Raw genomic sequence first — 16615 nt, 5'->3', positions numbered from 1 at the left:
CTTGAATCTTATTGCATTTCAATATCTTAATATTATGCTAGTAATTTAGTAAAGAGGTTTATATACTTTAAAAGCTCATTTGAATGTGTAATTACCGATATATATACTTATTTTCATATTATTTATATTAATTAATTTATTTTTTGCATGGTAATTTATTTTATTTTGTGGTGACCGGGATTCAAACCCCGAACCTTACATATATTATGCATTGTCGTCTTACCAACAATTGAGCTAAGGACATTTTGTTTAGCATAAACATTGTAATTTCTTTATTTATTAAGAGTAAACAGGAAATAAAAAAGGGACATATATTAATCACACCGAATAAAACAATTCCACGTCACCGATCCGCAAGGAACCTAATTAGCCAGTAGAAACGTGAGAACCTCACAAGTCCAGCTCATCGATCCGCATCATTGTTTTTTCAAATCACGATCCTCCCCGTCCATCTTCACATCCCTATGTCATGTAATTAACGGATTAAAAGAATTCCACGTCATCGATCCGCAACGAACCTCACCAGCCAATAGAAACGTGAGAACCGTCTCATATATTAATCCCACCGCATCGTCCCAAATTCATTCATCAAATTCTCAATTCAAACCTTCTTCGCATTCAAATTCTCTTTCTCTCAAAATCTTCTCAGAATCTCAGTTCGAAATGGACGCAAGCACCAAGACCGCGAAGAAAGGAGCCGGTGGAAGGAAAGGAGGAGGACCAAGGAAGAAGTCGGTGACAAGATCAATCAGAGCCGGTCTTCAATTTCCAGTTGGAAGAATCGGTCGATACTTGAAGAAAGGAAGATACGCTCAGCGTGTTGGAACAGGTGCACCAGTATACCTAGCAGCAGTTCTTGAATACCTTGCTGCTGAAGTTCTTGAGTTGGCTGGAAATGCAGCACGTGATAACAAGAAGAATAGAATTATTCCAAGGCATGTGTTGTTGGCTGTTAGGAACGATGAAGAGCTTGGTAAATTACTTGCTGGTGTCACAATTGCTCATGGTGGTGTTCTTCCAAACATTAACCCAATCCTCTTGCCTAAGAAGACTGAAAAAGCTGCTCCTGCTAACAAAGAGCCAAAGAAGGCTGGAAAGTCTCCAAAGAAGGCTTAGATCTGATCTGTTTTCAATCTTTAGTTAGTTTATGATTGTGTCCATATCTAATAGTAGGTTTCTTTTATGGAATGTAATTCTAATCACATTGCAATTCTCCTTTAGGAGTTTTATCCATCAATGAAATCTTTTTAATTCTTAAAGCGTTTTTCATTTCAAGATCTTAATGTTATGATATTAATTTAGTTAAAGAGATTTATAGATTTTATAAATTGAGTGTTGAATAGTTATAAAATTTGCCTTTGGTATCTGTTTTGCTTCCACCACAGCATCCTTTGAAAACTGCCTTGAGTTGAAGCTTGAGCTAAGATTCCTCCCTATCTGGTTATGGCTATATTTTTATGGACTTGCAAACCTGTGTCATAGAAGCTTGGAATTGAAATTTGTTGGGACCAGAGTTAGAGTAGCTCAGTAGCATAATATTGAAATTCAATAATTTTAAAAATTGTCGCCTACATTCAAATCTTGTCTAATTTGTTATAATTTATACTTACCTAGTTCATTGATAATACATTTGGATATATGTGGCGGCTGGTAAGCCATAATACAAGTGGTTGAAGAATAACCATTTAGTTGATATATGCTAGGCCAATTTCTCAAAAATTTATCAAAGAAGGGGAAGAAAAATGAAGGCAATAACGGAATAATTAGAAAACTTACACTATGGTGGAATTGGAGGTCTGTAACTGAAGGGACAGGCTGCAAGCGTGGAGGGTGGATTTATGGGTATTGTGGTCTGTGGTGGAAGGAATGGAACTTAATGGAGGGCAAGTAACAGAATCGGTGAGGCAAGAATACAATGGTGCATCAGTCTTTTGCACCCATGTTTCCCACATGTCTTTTCTCCACCCCTCTCCATTTTATGCCTTTGTCATCATGTCATCGCTGTTCATGTGTCATCATGTCATCGTGTTCATGTGTCATCACATCATTCCTTTGCCTTAATCGATTTTCTATGCGAATTGGATAATTTTCTGCTACAAATTGAATTGGTTTGTGGTTGTTGGGTATTTTGTCAATTGTCAATATTTTTTCATCTTGTTGGTGGCAAGGTGCATTATATTCAAGTTAGGAAGAAATATAAGGGAGGGTAAGCACTAAATGTTGTGCTGTAAGTTCCAGAAATTACCAATTAAGTGGTTTATCAATGCTTTTGGGTGTGTTCTATTGATAGCAACAATTGATTTTCTGGTTTTTCTGCTAGGTGTATGTTGTTGATTTTCTGGTATTTTTGCTACTTGATTGCAGTCTTCAATTCATGTTTGTGCTGAAAAATATTATAATTATTTGTAAATAGTGATGGGGCCTGATGATGGAGTTTTCTTGAGGGATAAAATTCTATCAACAATTTGATAAGGAGTCAGTATTGCACTTTATCTAATAATAGTACTTGATGGCTAGTGCATCGGGTCCTTGTTCTTGGGTTGCTATCACCAAGGTGGGCTGGAGTGATAAAAAGGAAATGAATGTTGCTGAAGAAGAGTTGGAAGGATGTGAGTCAGTGGAAAATAACTCGTCGGTTGTCACTTTTGTTGTTATCTGAGGTTGAACAATTACATATGGGGCTACTGTCATGGAATTTGTGTTGATGCTATCACGTTTTCGAGAAGCTTGCTCAAGAATCTTTTAGACTGCGGTCAGGCTTGTTCTTCGTGGTAAATTGGCCAAGCATGCTGTCTCCGAAGGAATGAATGATGTGACCTAGTTTTCAAATTTGAGACATTTTTGTTGTTTCTTGTTTGCTGGATCTGTTTTTAGGTATTAATAGGCTTATATTGATTCGTAGTTTTTCCCCTTTTTTAAGATGTAGCTGAAGTAATGGATCCGGTGGATCTTTTTGTGTATTAAAATGGTGGGACTTATTAGACGACTTCTAAAATGTTTGAACAGTACATTTACTCGTATTGTTTCTTTTGTTTGGTATTCTTTGAGTAAGTACTGGTATTTTTCTAAATTTCGGAAATTGTAACGAGCTTGTTATGAATAATTTTTTTAGCTGAGCTAGTTATGCTAAAATGTTTGTGGCCTTGGAAATTGGTATGCTTGTGATCATTTTAGTAAATATATGTCAAAAAGCTTCTATCTTATCGTACATGGCAACGGACTTGCAGTTGGTTCAATTGTGCACTTGTGAATAGCCATGATTTTTGTTGTTTCAGTTGTGTGTACTTGCAAATAGTCATCATGAACTTCTTGTTTGTTTCAGTTGTGTTTTCGAAAGTTTGGATTCTATTTCTAAATTATAATTGCATTCACCTTCAGACATCAAGAAAGCCGAACTGACTTGCTAACATTGCTTTGGTTGGGCTGGACTTTAAGAGGGCTTGACCTTTGATGTATGGAAGTACGTGGTCGAAGTGACTTCCTTGGAAACGCAGCCAGATGGCAATCTCTCTTTTGACTTACACTTAGCAGTTTTTTTGTTGCTGTGAAGAGCACACATATTACATTGCATCTAATAGTCAAAAACCTTCTTTTAAAACATTGTTAAGATTCATGGCTTACACAATTTCAACTAAATTTGCAGAAGATTAAGAAACGAGGGCCAATAGATTAACATAGTTATTCATATTGACGTTTATTTCGGAGACTACAAACTTATTCTTGGGAATCTAAGATTGGAATAAAAAGTACCTATGTTTATTACATGGAAATACATAATTGTTCACATGAAAGAAAGGTTACCAGGAATTTGTTATTCCCATCTAGGCAGGAATACTTCATTCCCATCAGTTTTGTTGTGTAACCACCGACCCCTCCATTACTTAAACCATGTTTTCTTTTATTTATTTGAGGAACTCAATTATTTATAGAAATAATTCCTGAGTTTAAAGTACTTACCAAACACATTTTTTACAAAAGCCTTGGGATAAGATTCCTGCCATCCTACTCTTAGGAATACATTTCCAGGGAAAGAATTTCGAATCCGGCAAACAAACACAGGTGTTTTCACTAACCTAAACAAGTTACAAGCACACACATCTGCTAGGCCAACTAGGCCATATGTGCAAATTGATTAAGACAACACTAAAACTCCTCAAATAAATCTTCAATTGACATAGAAGTTACAACTACAAGCAATGAACAAATGATTGAAAATACATAGAAATAACTCACCAGTCACGATACAAAGACATCAAAGCTCAAATGAATTGAAATTTCTCAACACATGACATGATAATAAGAGAATAAAGAAGAATGAATAAAAGAAAGTAAGAAACCATGAATAACTTTTATACCAATTCAGCAAGAGTAAAGTGAGTAATGTTTAACTACTAGTAAAAGAAGTAATGTTTAATTACTCTAGAGAGGTCCATAAATTGTTTGAGAAGTTTCAAATAAATCTCTATACAATATATCATGCATTTAATATAGCATTTTTAATACTAAACAATTTTCTCATAAACAGTATAAAACATGTAGATATTGCACACAATCTCAAACCACAAGCCATGAAACATGCACGCATATAAAAACATATGCAACATATAGGCATGATCATATACGTATACCATTGTTCCGTGTTCATAGCATATATCATATGTAGACTCACATCTATACCATTAAATAGACGAATGTAAGAGTAAGTTATGACGTCGACATCATGATTGCCTATCACACTCTTCTCATCGTGGCTAATGGACATGTCTCGTTGGGGTAGCATCGTTTATCATATATCATCTCGTCAAAAGAGTAGTGATTTGCTTGCCGCATGGCGAGGTTCAAACAGTAATCATACCCTCAAGGACGTGATGCTTCCATTGCTGCATCTACTCTCTCTCTAATCTCTAATTTTAAACAAAGATAGGCCAATAAGTATGCATATTTATCAATGAACTATGAAACCGAGTATTTGATTGCACCCGAGAGACCATCAATAATCTATAACGTTGTTTTCGTAAAGTGTTTATACCCAAGCAAGTATTTCAAACTGTTAAGTAGTTATACAATTGGATAACCTCAGTTACTAATATAACTTATTGATGACAACTAGATTACTCAAAAATGATCTTTCATGTACCTATCACACAATTTAATATTGATAAGGCTAACCATGTTAGATCCAAAGCGATTGGTAGGTATAATTCTAGCTCATTTAGATGATAACTCACATATGTAGAGTGAATAATTTATTCTATGTTATTTAACAAAGTTATTCCAAGTATGCAGACATATTATTTTTTTTTTTTTTTTGAGAGATGCAGACATATTATTTGAATAGTGTTATTTGAAGTTTGAACAACTAAAAATTGACAAAATATTCACCACATAAAAATACACCATTTATAACTATTGATGTGACTTAGAAAAAGAGAGAAAAAAATAATGAAAAAACCAAATGGTATATGCACTATAAATAATGTATTTTTAGGATTTATAGGAGAAGAATTAGGATTTCTAGACCCAAAACTTTAGTTGGATAGTTGCCTTTAGATGACCACTACAGACACGTCATTATACAATCTCATCCCAATTCAATCACTTGATCTGCTTTTTAGACACATCCATGGTATGGTCCTCTCTAGATCAATGACTTTGGTGTGACATGTTCTGTTGTTGGACTTGGGTTAACCGAGTCCGAAATACTAAGTATTGTTTCCGGACTATTATGATTCTTACAATGTTTGGATACATAAGTTGCGAAAGTGATTTTTGTATATTGTTGATTAAAATTGTTTTTAATGTGTAATTACCAAAGCAAGTTTCAATGATCATGTAAGCATATTTTGCATGTATTTCTTTATTTTTCTTTGATTTCATTTCTGCATTGTGTTTTATTTATCAAGGGGTAAAAATTATGTATATATTTGTAATTCTAAATATAAAAATAATGTACAATAAAAACTTTTGCAAAATATTTAATTTATATGTCTAATTTTTTAGTATTTTGTCAAAAAAAAAATTCTAATTTTTTTCACCCACTATATAGGTATTTTTGAAAATATTTTAGAAATTAATTTATGTCCTTGCAAAACAAAATCACTTTCCATAAAAAGAATCAAGAACATAAATTGCAATTTCTGTTTTCAAAACTAGAATACGAAAGTTCAGATTTGGGCGCGCAATGAAAATACGAAAGTTCAGATTTGGGCGCGCAATGAAAACCAGCTCATCGATCCGCATCATCGTTTGCTGAAATAAGATCGTGACCGTCTATCGTCATATGCTAAGGGAGTGTGATTAACGGATGAAAAGATTTCCACGTCATCGATCCGCGACGAACCTAACTAGCCAATAGAAACACGAGAACTTTCTCATATATATATCAAACCACATCTTTCAGAATTCATCCACACCCACCTTCTCTCTCGCAATTATTCCAACTTCCATTCCCAATTCAAAACCCTAATTCTCTCCAAGTTCGAAATTCTCAATGGCACCAAAGGGTGAGAAGAAGCCAGCGGAGAAGAAACCCGCAGAGGAGAAGAAGTCCACCGTCGCCGAGAAAGCTCCGGCGGAGAAGAAGCCAAAGGCCGGAAAGAAGCTTCCCAAGGAAGGTGGTTCCGCTGCCGGAGACAAGAAGAAGAAGAGAAGCAAGAAGAGCGTTGAAACATACAAGATATACATCTTCAAGGTTCTGAAACAAGTTCACCCAGACATTGGTATCTCAAGCAAAGCCATGGGAATCATGAACAGTTTCATCAATGATATCTTCGAGAAGCTTGCTCAAGAATCTTCCAGATTAGCTAGGTACAACAAGAAGCCAACAATCACTTCAAGGGAAATTCAGACTGCAGTCAGGCTTGTTCTTCCTGGTGAATTGGCAAAGCATGCTGTTTCTGAGGGTACCAAAGCTGTTACTAAGTTCACTAGTTCTTAGACTTGAAACTTTGTAGTGGTAGTTTTGGTGTTTAATTTTTAGCATCTTACTTTTCTAAGTTGTAATGAACTAATGGGATCTTGTTGATCCCTTTGTGTACAATGGTGGAATTAATCATATTTTACTTCAAATTTGCTTGTGCGGTACAATTAGGTTGTTACTGATACCAAGATGCATGCTACCATTATTTTAATGATTTGTGTATGAAATCTACATTATGCTGGTTGTAATCTGCTACAAAACTGTGGAAAAAAAATCTGAATTATTCTTATTTTATTTCTTTCCACAACTTGGCAAAAAGTTTGTGTTTAGTACTCTAGTGATGCAGAAAACTTACATTTATGGATTTGGATTTCTCCTATGGGCTGTGGCGCATTTGTTTTAATTTACAGATTTGTGTGTGCTGTGATCGTTTATGATTTGAATGGGTGGAGATGCAAAACTACATGTGTTTTTACAGTAGTTAATCCTGTCCAGAAAATTTAGGATGTTTGCTGTAATTCTTCTGAAGAATTCTGCCTTTTGTTTATTATAAGTGAACAAGACTTTCCTATCTTCTGCTTGAGGTGAACAAGACTGATGTTTATACACATAAAGAGCAGACCTCGCCTATTTGTAAAGAGTATAGCTCAGTTAAATTTATAGTACATTGTTCTCCTTGGCCTATCTTCTGAAGAATTGGCAGTATTTTTTTTACTCTTGAATTTTTAACAAAGTAATGGGACGGACCTGGTTGATCCTTTCTTGTATGATAATGGTGGAATTAATGATATTGGAATTCAACAATGTTTGTATGGTGTTATTTGGTAACCTTTTTAAAAGATTCAGAATCACCTGTTTTCAAATGATTTATAAAAGAAGATTTATTTGCTTTGGGCTCTATTTGCTTGTCTAGATATCGCGTGCTTATAATGAGTGATCTTGTTGTTCAAATGCCTTACTGTTAAAATTTCTGTTTGTGCAAGATTGTTTTTTTTTTCTTAATACTATACTTGTGGCATAGAGACGAGCTTAGAGAGAAAAAGATATGTTGTATATCAACACATTGTTCAAACTACAATAATAACTTAGTAATTGTTTACTTTTAGTTACACATTTTGTTTAATTGTAAAAATAAGCATAAGCATATTACACAACCTAAAAATGTGGTGGTGTGCTGATGTGATTTCTATTCTTTTGTTTTTTGGAAACAAAATGGTGTTATTATTAGAAGAATATCATTTACAACTTCATGAACAAAACAGTTTAGAATCTTAACCAATTTCTCAGTCAGATTCCAGAATTATTTTCCCGAAACTACTTTCAGCTGCAAACTTGTCAGTTTTAAACATCGCATATACCTCGGCAACTGTGAAATCATCGAAGCCCTTGACAGTCCAGGTTGCAGCTGCTAACACTTCACAATCTTCGTTTCGAATCACCAATCCTACACCCCAGGTACCTACTTGACTGAGATTAACATCACTATTTGCTTTGAACCTTCGGAATTAGGTTTTTTCCAACTTTTGTTGTTATGAATGCAAGTAGATCTCATGCTATTAGTGGTACTTCTGGTGTCTGTTTGACGAGTAACCGAAGTTGCTTGATTAAATTCATCTATAATATTAGCCGCTTTAGAGATATCATTCCTTCCTCAGAGGTATCTTTATCCTCAAATAGGCGAAGATTTCTGGCAAACCATATATTATAGGATATGGATGCTAAATAGATGAGATTTTCCTTATCAACTGTGTTAATCACGTGGCTTAATCAGTCTTTAAACCCAGTGATCAGATCTTCAAAGTTTATTCCCAGTCTAAATCCAAACCAGATTTTCCTGACTTTGGTGCAATCCTTCATTGCAACCAGATTTCTATTCTAACATAAACACATTACAAACAAAATCAAAATTACCAACATAAACACATTACAAATCAATATCAACATTCCCAGTCCAACATGAAATGATCCATAAGTTACTACACTAATTGCATGGGATATCAAAATATCACACAATTATCATTCTTATAAGTTGAAAACGCGAAGGAAAATAACATATCTTAATGTAAAACTAAATTAAAAAACTCAATCAAAACCAGCAATGGCTCATAGAATCTCATCAGTTGATGGCATAGCATAGATCCAGATCATGTTGCAAGTTTTCAATTTTCATTTAACCTACCTTCTCAAGAACACAACAACCACAAAACTTCCACACAAACACCACCGATTCCCATATGCCTAATATTCTATATTAAAAAAAAACAGCAGATGCTTAACTCAGTCCAATAACTTGTCATAAAACTCAAATCACACAGCAGAACTTTTCTAACAATTTCAAGTGCCACAGACATCTGATTCAGACGATGCTGCTGTGAAAATCACCAAAGTTTAAATTACAGCCACACCTCATATTGAAGGTGTGTTCGAACTTCAACATGTGTAGTCGTCCAACATGGACACATTTGGGGCATTTGGTTACAACTGGAAAAAAAAAAAATTCAACTTATCTTTGAGGTATCACAGTAAAATGTTGATCTACACTCTTTGCAAGTGGATTTAAATCAAACAAAAACCACTCCTGTCAAGCTTCTGTAAGACAAGTGGAACAATAACTTATGGATCATTCAAATGATATTTTACTTGCCCTTGCCACTATGAAGGAGTCATCACCATATCAATCTCGTTGAAATGCTGAATGACGATTCATTAATGTTGTCAATCAATTCATATAATGTACGAAACTTTTCTACTTTTTTTTTGGGTGAAATGCATAACACTTTTCTAATTACAAACAAGTAGCAACGCCATTATGAAGGAGTCATCACCATATCAATCTCGTTGAAATGCTGAAGGACGATTCATTCATGTTGTCAATCAATTCATATAATGTACGAAACTTTTCTACTTTTTTTTTGGGTGAAATGCATAACACTTTTCTAATTACAAACAAGTAGCAACGCCATTATGAAGGAGTCATCACCATATCAATCTCGTTGAAATGCTGAAGGACGATTCATTCATGTTGTCAATCAATTCATATAATGTACGAAACTTTTCTACTTTTTTTTTTTGGGGTGAAATGCATAACACTTTTCTAATTACAAACAAGTAGCAACGCCATTATGAAGGAGTCATCACCATACCAATCTCGTTGAAATGCTGAAGGACGATTCATTCATGTTGTCAATCAATTCATATAATGTACGAAACTTTTCTACTTTTTTTTTTGGGTGAAATGCATAACACTTTTCTAATTACAAACAATTAGCAACTAAATGTTTCTAAATATGCTTCCTCCTCCATGTTCATACCACATTGTTAAAATATTCATGACATTTGGTTATAACTTGGTATTGGCTATTTATTGTGATTTGCAACTAGAACATGCTAAAATCGAAAATATATTTGATTAAATAATAATTTTATTATAGTGCATTGTAGTATGATATACACCCTCCGGTCACTAATATAAGCAAAAGTTTGATTTTTAGATTCATTCATTAAATGATGTATGTAGTCTATAATAAAGACTACATACATCATTTAATGAATGAATCTAAAAATCAAATTTTTGCTTATATTAGTGATCGGAGGGTGTACATGTAAAGAGAATGTCTTACACTGTCTTAGCACGTGTTTGAGAGCACAGTGGTTAAACTTTACAATCTCTAATTTCTCTAAATTCACATTGAATATACATAGGGACGCGAGAAACTCTCACATAACGTGGAACAGAACATACCTTTAGCAGATACCAAAACAACAAAATTCCATCCAATTAAAGGAGCCATCACTAACATGAATCAAAAGGTTACACCAAAGGCTCATAAAATGATTGAGAATAGGAACTTTAAGTGCAGCTCAAAAACCAAATGGGTCAGGATAATTTATTTAATGTCTAAATGAACCAATCATTTGTATGCAACAAGCATACAAATAAAACTATGAACTATGAAGGATGAATTAAAAATCATAGCAATAAAAATATCCTAATGTATGTTCAAACTTCAAAGTGAAACACCCTAATAGCAGTAACACTGATACTGACCATCTTGCAAATTACACCAAACCTACCTCCTCAAAAAGAGGACAACTCCAATACTTTCACTCACACACAAGACTTCCATATTCCCGAGATTCTATATATAAAAAATATCGTAAGTTTAACTCAGTCCAATAACTAGTAATAACATTCATTCAGACGACGCTGCAAAACATGTGTCATTGTCTAACACCACCGATACAACACCGGCATATTGAGTTATTCCAATTACTTTCATTTTCTCATATGACCGTTGTCTAGTGTTATTGTCGTATCTGATTCCTGTGTTTGTGTTTTATAATCTAAAACCCCTTAGCATCGATATATTAAATCCCCCTCTACACACCCAACACAATAAAGGTTTTGGAGACATCAATGAAGGTAATGCAAATGCTGCAATTAGACTGCTAGGGGGGGCTCAAATGAAGGTAGAATTTTCAACAATTTATAGTAATAAGTAACAACTAATAAATTAGAAATAAAAGTAATAAGAACAAACATACATACACAAATAAATCATAAGCATGAATTAGGAAGAAGATTTTCTAATTCTCAAGAGAATACTAGTCATTCTAATCCCAACCAAACTAACATTACTAGAACTAATAACAAATCTAGAATTCCTAAACAAACTCACAACCTTTCTCGCCTCATTAGCCCCACATTCCCCAACAAGTACAAAACAAACACCACCACAACCCTCTCCATCTCAGCCGCAAATCTCACCGGAAACAATGCCTCATCAAATCTTGCAGTAAAAGCAAAATCAAAAGCATTGTCAAAAAAAGGAAAATTATGCTGATCAGCCCGGCTAACAAGAGGCGGAGAGTCTAAGAGCTCGACTACCGGTAACATCCTCTACGCCAAGTCGCTGTAATGAAAGTTTTCTGAGGAATGTTTCTATTTCCTTCTCCATTGTCGTGTTTATCAGGTTTGTTGCTTTCTTGATCTACTCATTATCTACGTGATCCATGTCTCTCTCTCTCTCTCTCTCTCTCTCTCTCTCTCTCTCTCTCTCTCTCTCTCTCCCCGTCAACATTTTTTTGTTCTTCAAATGCTAAAAAAAAATGTCACATGGACTTAAAAGTGTGATTCTATTTTGTAAGGACTAAAAATAAAATTCTGAATATTTATAGAAATCATTTATTTAATTAACCTTAATTTTTGTAAGGGTATAATCCAAGAAAGAAAAGAAGAAAAAAAAAAAACTAGATTAAAATTCACAGAGATATTCATATGCATACAAACCCCTAGAAATATCATCAAACATGAGCTTATGAAGCTTACTGGGAGGAATCTTCGAAACAAGAAAAATCAAATGATGGTTGATTTCATTCGCGTAAAGTATGGTTGATTCGCACATGTCATCTCTGTTGGAACAAAATGTGTTTAACAATAAACCTTAAAGAGTTTTGATGATAACAAGGTATTAAAAATTGTAAATTGGATTAGCTAATATTTGTTCAAGTGTACAGGACCATAAGTATAAAGTTACATCATCATTGGTTCTGAATGAGCAAATAAAGAGCTATGGAAACAACAAAAATTTGAAGCTTGGACGCTCCTGAAGGCAACTTGCTCCTGAAGAAAAAGCGCTCCTGAAGTCAAGCTGCTCCTGAAGAAATAGCGCTCCTGAAGTAAGCTGCTCCTGAAGAATAGTGCTCCTGAAGACAAGAGGTCCAGAAGTCACATCATCAGAAGCTGCATCATCAGAAGCTGCAGAAGTCATCTCATCAGAAGCTGCATCATCAGAAGCTGCATCATCAGAAGCTGCCTCATCAGAAGTCATTTCACCAGAAGCTGAATATCAACTGGATTTGCAAAGAATCAAGAATTGAAGAATCATCAATGCAAAAGCTGTCTATTGGATTCGAAAACACAAACAAAGGATTAGTGGAGCTTGCAACGGTCATTTCAAAGGTGTTTGAAGGTGTGTGTTTGCAATTTGGACGAAAGCGTTGACATTGTACTTTGTACGAATTGTACAACCACGTTCTCCACTACTCTGTTTTGTGTCTGCACTTCAAGACAAGAAAACAGCTCCAGAATACGGTCTCGCCTGCATAGATGTTCCTTTGGATAAGGAATGGATTTCAAATTTGTTCTTCATAGGACAACAACCAAATCAGGCAAAAGATCATTGGTGAAAGATCAAGCTTCAACAACGACTCTTTGGTGTGCTGGCAATTTCACAACGTCTCTTTCACACCTCTATATAAAGGAGTGAAGACCTAGAGATTTGGTAATGCAAGAACGCTGAACGAAAGACTCACAAGATTTTCACAAGTACCAAACCTCTGCTGAAATTGTTCTGCATTCACTTAGAATTTCTGTGTCTCAAAGTCATATCTTAGAAATTCTTAAGTCCATTGAGTCTGTATCTGATTTGTATTGCGAGCACCTCTGATTGTATATCAAGTGTTCAACCTTAAACAATTTTCTGTGTAATTTTGTTTAGTTAGGAAGTCTCTTGCAGTTGTGCTTGAGCAGGAAGTCTCTTGATTGTGTTCTTGAGCAAAGGAAGTCTCTTGCTTGTGTGCTTGAGCATTGGAAGTCTCTTGCTTGTGTGCTTGAGCATTGGAAGTCTCTTGCTTGTGTGCTTGAGCATTTGTAATCAGATATTACTCATAGTGAAATCTCCTTGGAAGTGCAAGGGGGACTGGACTACTTCCGGATTGTGGAAGGAACCAGTATAATTGCTTTGTGTCGTTCTTCTTCTCTCTCTCTGTTTTATTCCGCTGCATTTAGATTCTGATCATCACTTCAGAAGCTGTCTCACTTAGCTTCTGATCAGTGTATTCAGTTGTTTAGAGAAACGAAGAATTTTTCAAAACACAATTCAACCCCCCTTCTTGTGTTTTTTCTCACCTTCAATTGGTATCTAGAGCCTTGGTCTGTTGTGTATCACTTAACCGTGCAACAGTCAAAGATCTGAGAAAAACATGACTACTCCTCCTCCTGATGGTGATACTAGCTATAAAAATGTCTCACATGATTATAGTGATAGTAAGAAAACCAGTGTTGGAAAAGTTCCAAAGTTCAATGGAGATGCTGAAGAGTTCTCTTGGTGGAAGACCAATTTTTACAGTTACATCATGAGCCTAGATGAAGAATTGTGGGATATTCTGGAAGACGGCGTTGGTGGTTTAGTCCTTGATGAAGAAGGAGCTGCTGTGGATAGAAAGAAACATACTCCAGAACTGAGGAAACTTTACAAGAAGCATCATATTATCAGAGGAGCTCTTGTCACTGCCATACCCAAAGCAGAATACATGAAGATGAGTGACAAATCCACTGCTAAAGCTATGTTTGCTTCTCTCTGTTCAAATTATGAAGGGAGCAAGAAGGTCAAAGAAGCAAAGGCTCTCCTGCTTGTACATCAGTATGAGTTATTCAAAATGAAGGATGATGAAACTATTGAGGAGATGTACTCAAGGTTTCAAACCTTAGTTTCTGGTCTACAGATTCTAAAGAAGAGCTATGTTGCTTCTGATCATGTAAGCAAGATTCTCAGAAGCTTACCTGCCAGATGGAGACCGAAGGTGACTGCCATTGAGGAAGCTAAAGATTTAAACACTTTAAGTGTCGAAGATCTTGTTAGTTCTCTCAAAGTTCATGAGTTAAGTCTTAATGAACATGAGTCTACTAAGAAGAGTAAATCAATAGCTCTTCCATCCAAAGGCAAGTCATCAAAAGCTCTCAAAGTGGTTGAATCTGAAGAGGAAGAACAGTCAAGTTCAGATTCTGAACCAGATGCTGCAGAAATGGCCATGCTCTCAAACAGACTTCAATATCTGGCCAAGAAGAACAGAAAGTTTCTCTCCAGAAGGGGTAACTCCAGAAGCTCAAGGAAAGAAGATCAGAAGGGATGCTTCAACTGTAAGAAGCCAGGTCACTTCATTGCTGAATGCCCTGATCTTCAAAGAGAAAAGTCAAAGGACAAGTCAAAGAGGTCTACATTCAAACCAAGCAAATTCAAGAAGCAGATTAAGCAGAGTTTAATGGCAACCTGGGATGATTTGGGTAGTGAATCTGGATCTGATAAAGAGGAAGCTGATGAAGATGCAAAGGTAGCTGTTGGGTTGGTAGCAACAGCAACTTCAGAAGCTGGGTCAAATTCAGACTCAGAAGATGAAAATGAGGTATATTCCAAAATTCCCAGAGATGAACTTGTTGAGTCACTTAAAGAACTTCTTACACATTTTGAAGTAAGAACCAATGAGTTGAAGGATTTAAAAGAAAAATATGCTGATTTGGTACAACAGCAAAAATCAACTTTATTGGATCTGAAAGCTTCTGAACAAGGACTTAGGGGCTTTGACTTCATGTGTAAAACATATGAAGATCAGCTCAGGTTCTTATGTCAGAAGCTACAAGAAAAGTGTAATGAAAAACCTTTAAGTAACCATGAAATTGCTCTTGAAGATTTTATTATATCTGACATTGACAGAAGCAGAGTGGCTTCTATGATTTATAGCATTTACAAGAACAATGGCAGAGGAATTGGCTTTCCAGAAGTGAAACTGGAGAAAACCAATCTAAAGTCTTGTTGTGAATGCATCAAGGAAGGTCTGAAAACATTCTTTGTACCAGAAGGGGCTGAGTTGGAAACTGTTGTTCAATCAGAACCTGAAGCTTCTAGTTCTAAGGCTAAGATTACTTCAAAGCCAAAGAACTCTAAGTCAAAGGCTATGATCAAATCTGATTCCAAAACTTCAAAGGTTAGGATCCTGAAAAGATCAGAACCTATTCCTCAGAGTCTGGTGAAACCAAAATCTGGGGTTCTGAAGTCTAAGTTTCAGAAGAAGACAGTTACTACTTCTGAAGTACCAAAACCTAAGGTGATGGTTAATCAGAAGCAATCCAACTCACAGCACAAGGTACAAGAAGTGAAGAGTAAAGCCTTATGTACTAACCTTCCAGGACCCATAGAACAATGGGTACCTAAATCTAAAAATGTCAATGATGCAGGTATGTCTAAGAGCAGTGCCAAAGCAAAGATCATGGTACCTAGACAGTGGTTGCTCAAGACACATGACAGGAGACAAGTCCATGTTCCTCAGCCTAACAATGAAAGAGGGAGGAAATGTGAAATTTGGAGGCAACCAGTCAGGCAAGATCATAGGTACAGGAACTATTGGTAACTCCTCTACCTCGATTAATAATGTATGGTTGGTAGATGGTCTTGAACATAACCTTTTGAGCATTAGTCAATTTTGTGATAATGGTTATGATGTGTTTTTTGAAAAACCCAACTGTACAGTAATCAACAAGGAAGACAAATCCATTGTGTTCAAAGGAAAGAGAGTTGACAATGTCTATAAAATCAATTTTTCTGAACTGGCTGATCAGAAGGTGATTTGCCTACTATCAGTGAATGATAAGAAATGGATGTGGCACAGAAGGTTGGGACATGCTAACTGGAGGTTAATCTCTAAGCTTAGTAAGTTACAACTGGTGAAAGGGCTACCAGACATTGACTATCATTCAGATGCACTCTGTGGTGCATGTCAGAGAGGGAAAATTGTGAAATCATCTTTTAAAACAAAAGATTTTGTTTCAACCTCAAGACCTTTAGAATTACTCCATATTGATTTATTTGGACCAGTAAGTACTGCATCCTTATATGGAAGTAGATATGGATTAGTCATTGT

At 35.5% G+C, this 16615-nt stretch overlaps 2 protein-coding genes across 2 annotated transcripts; both read left to right on the top strand.

Moving 5' to 3' along the window:
• The first annotated feature begins 588 nt into the window (after nt 1-588).
• On the top strand, nt 589-1259 carry LOC146930591 (putative histone H2A.3). The gene has a single exon (XM_085702074.1). The coding sequence runs from the start codon at nt 664-666 to the stop codon at nt 1114-1116; it is 453 nt and encodes a 150-aa protein (XP_085558200.1). The 5' UTR covers nt 589-663; the 3' UTR covers nt 1117-1259.
• A 5133-nt stretch (nt 1260-6392) lies between these two features.
• Nucleotides 6393-7068, top strand: LOC146930590 (putative histone H2B.1). The gene has a single exon (XM_085702075.1). The coding sequence runs from the start codon at nt 6491-6493 to the stop codon at nt 6935-6937; it is 447 nt and encodes a 148-aa protein (XP_085558201.1). The 5' UTR covers nt 6393-6490; the 3' UTR covers nt 6938-7068.
• Nucleotides 7069-16615: the final 9547 nt, after the last annotated feature.

Source organism: Medicago sativa, chromosome 4 (genome assembly GCF_051527215.1).
Source record: "Medicago sativa cultivar Bolivia chromosome 4, Bolivia_mono, whole genome shotgun sequence".
NCBI classification, from domain to species: Eukaryota; Viridiplantae; Streptophyta; class Magnoliopsida; order Fabales; family Fabaceae; genus Medicago; species Medicago sativa.
Note: the sequence above shows the minus strand (reverse complement) of the source record. Positions and strands in the feature narration are given on the sequence as shown.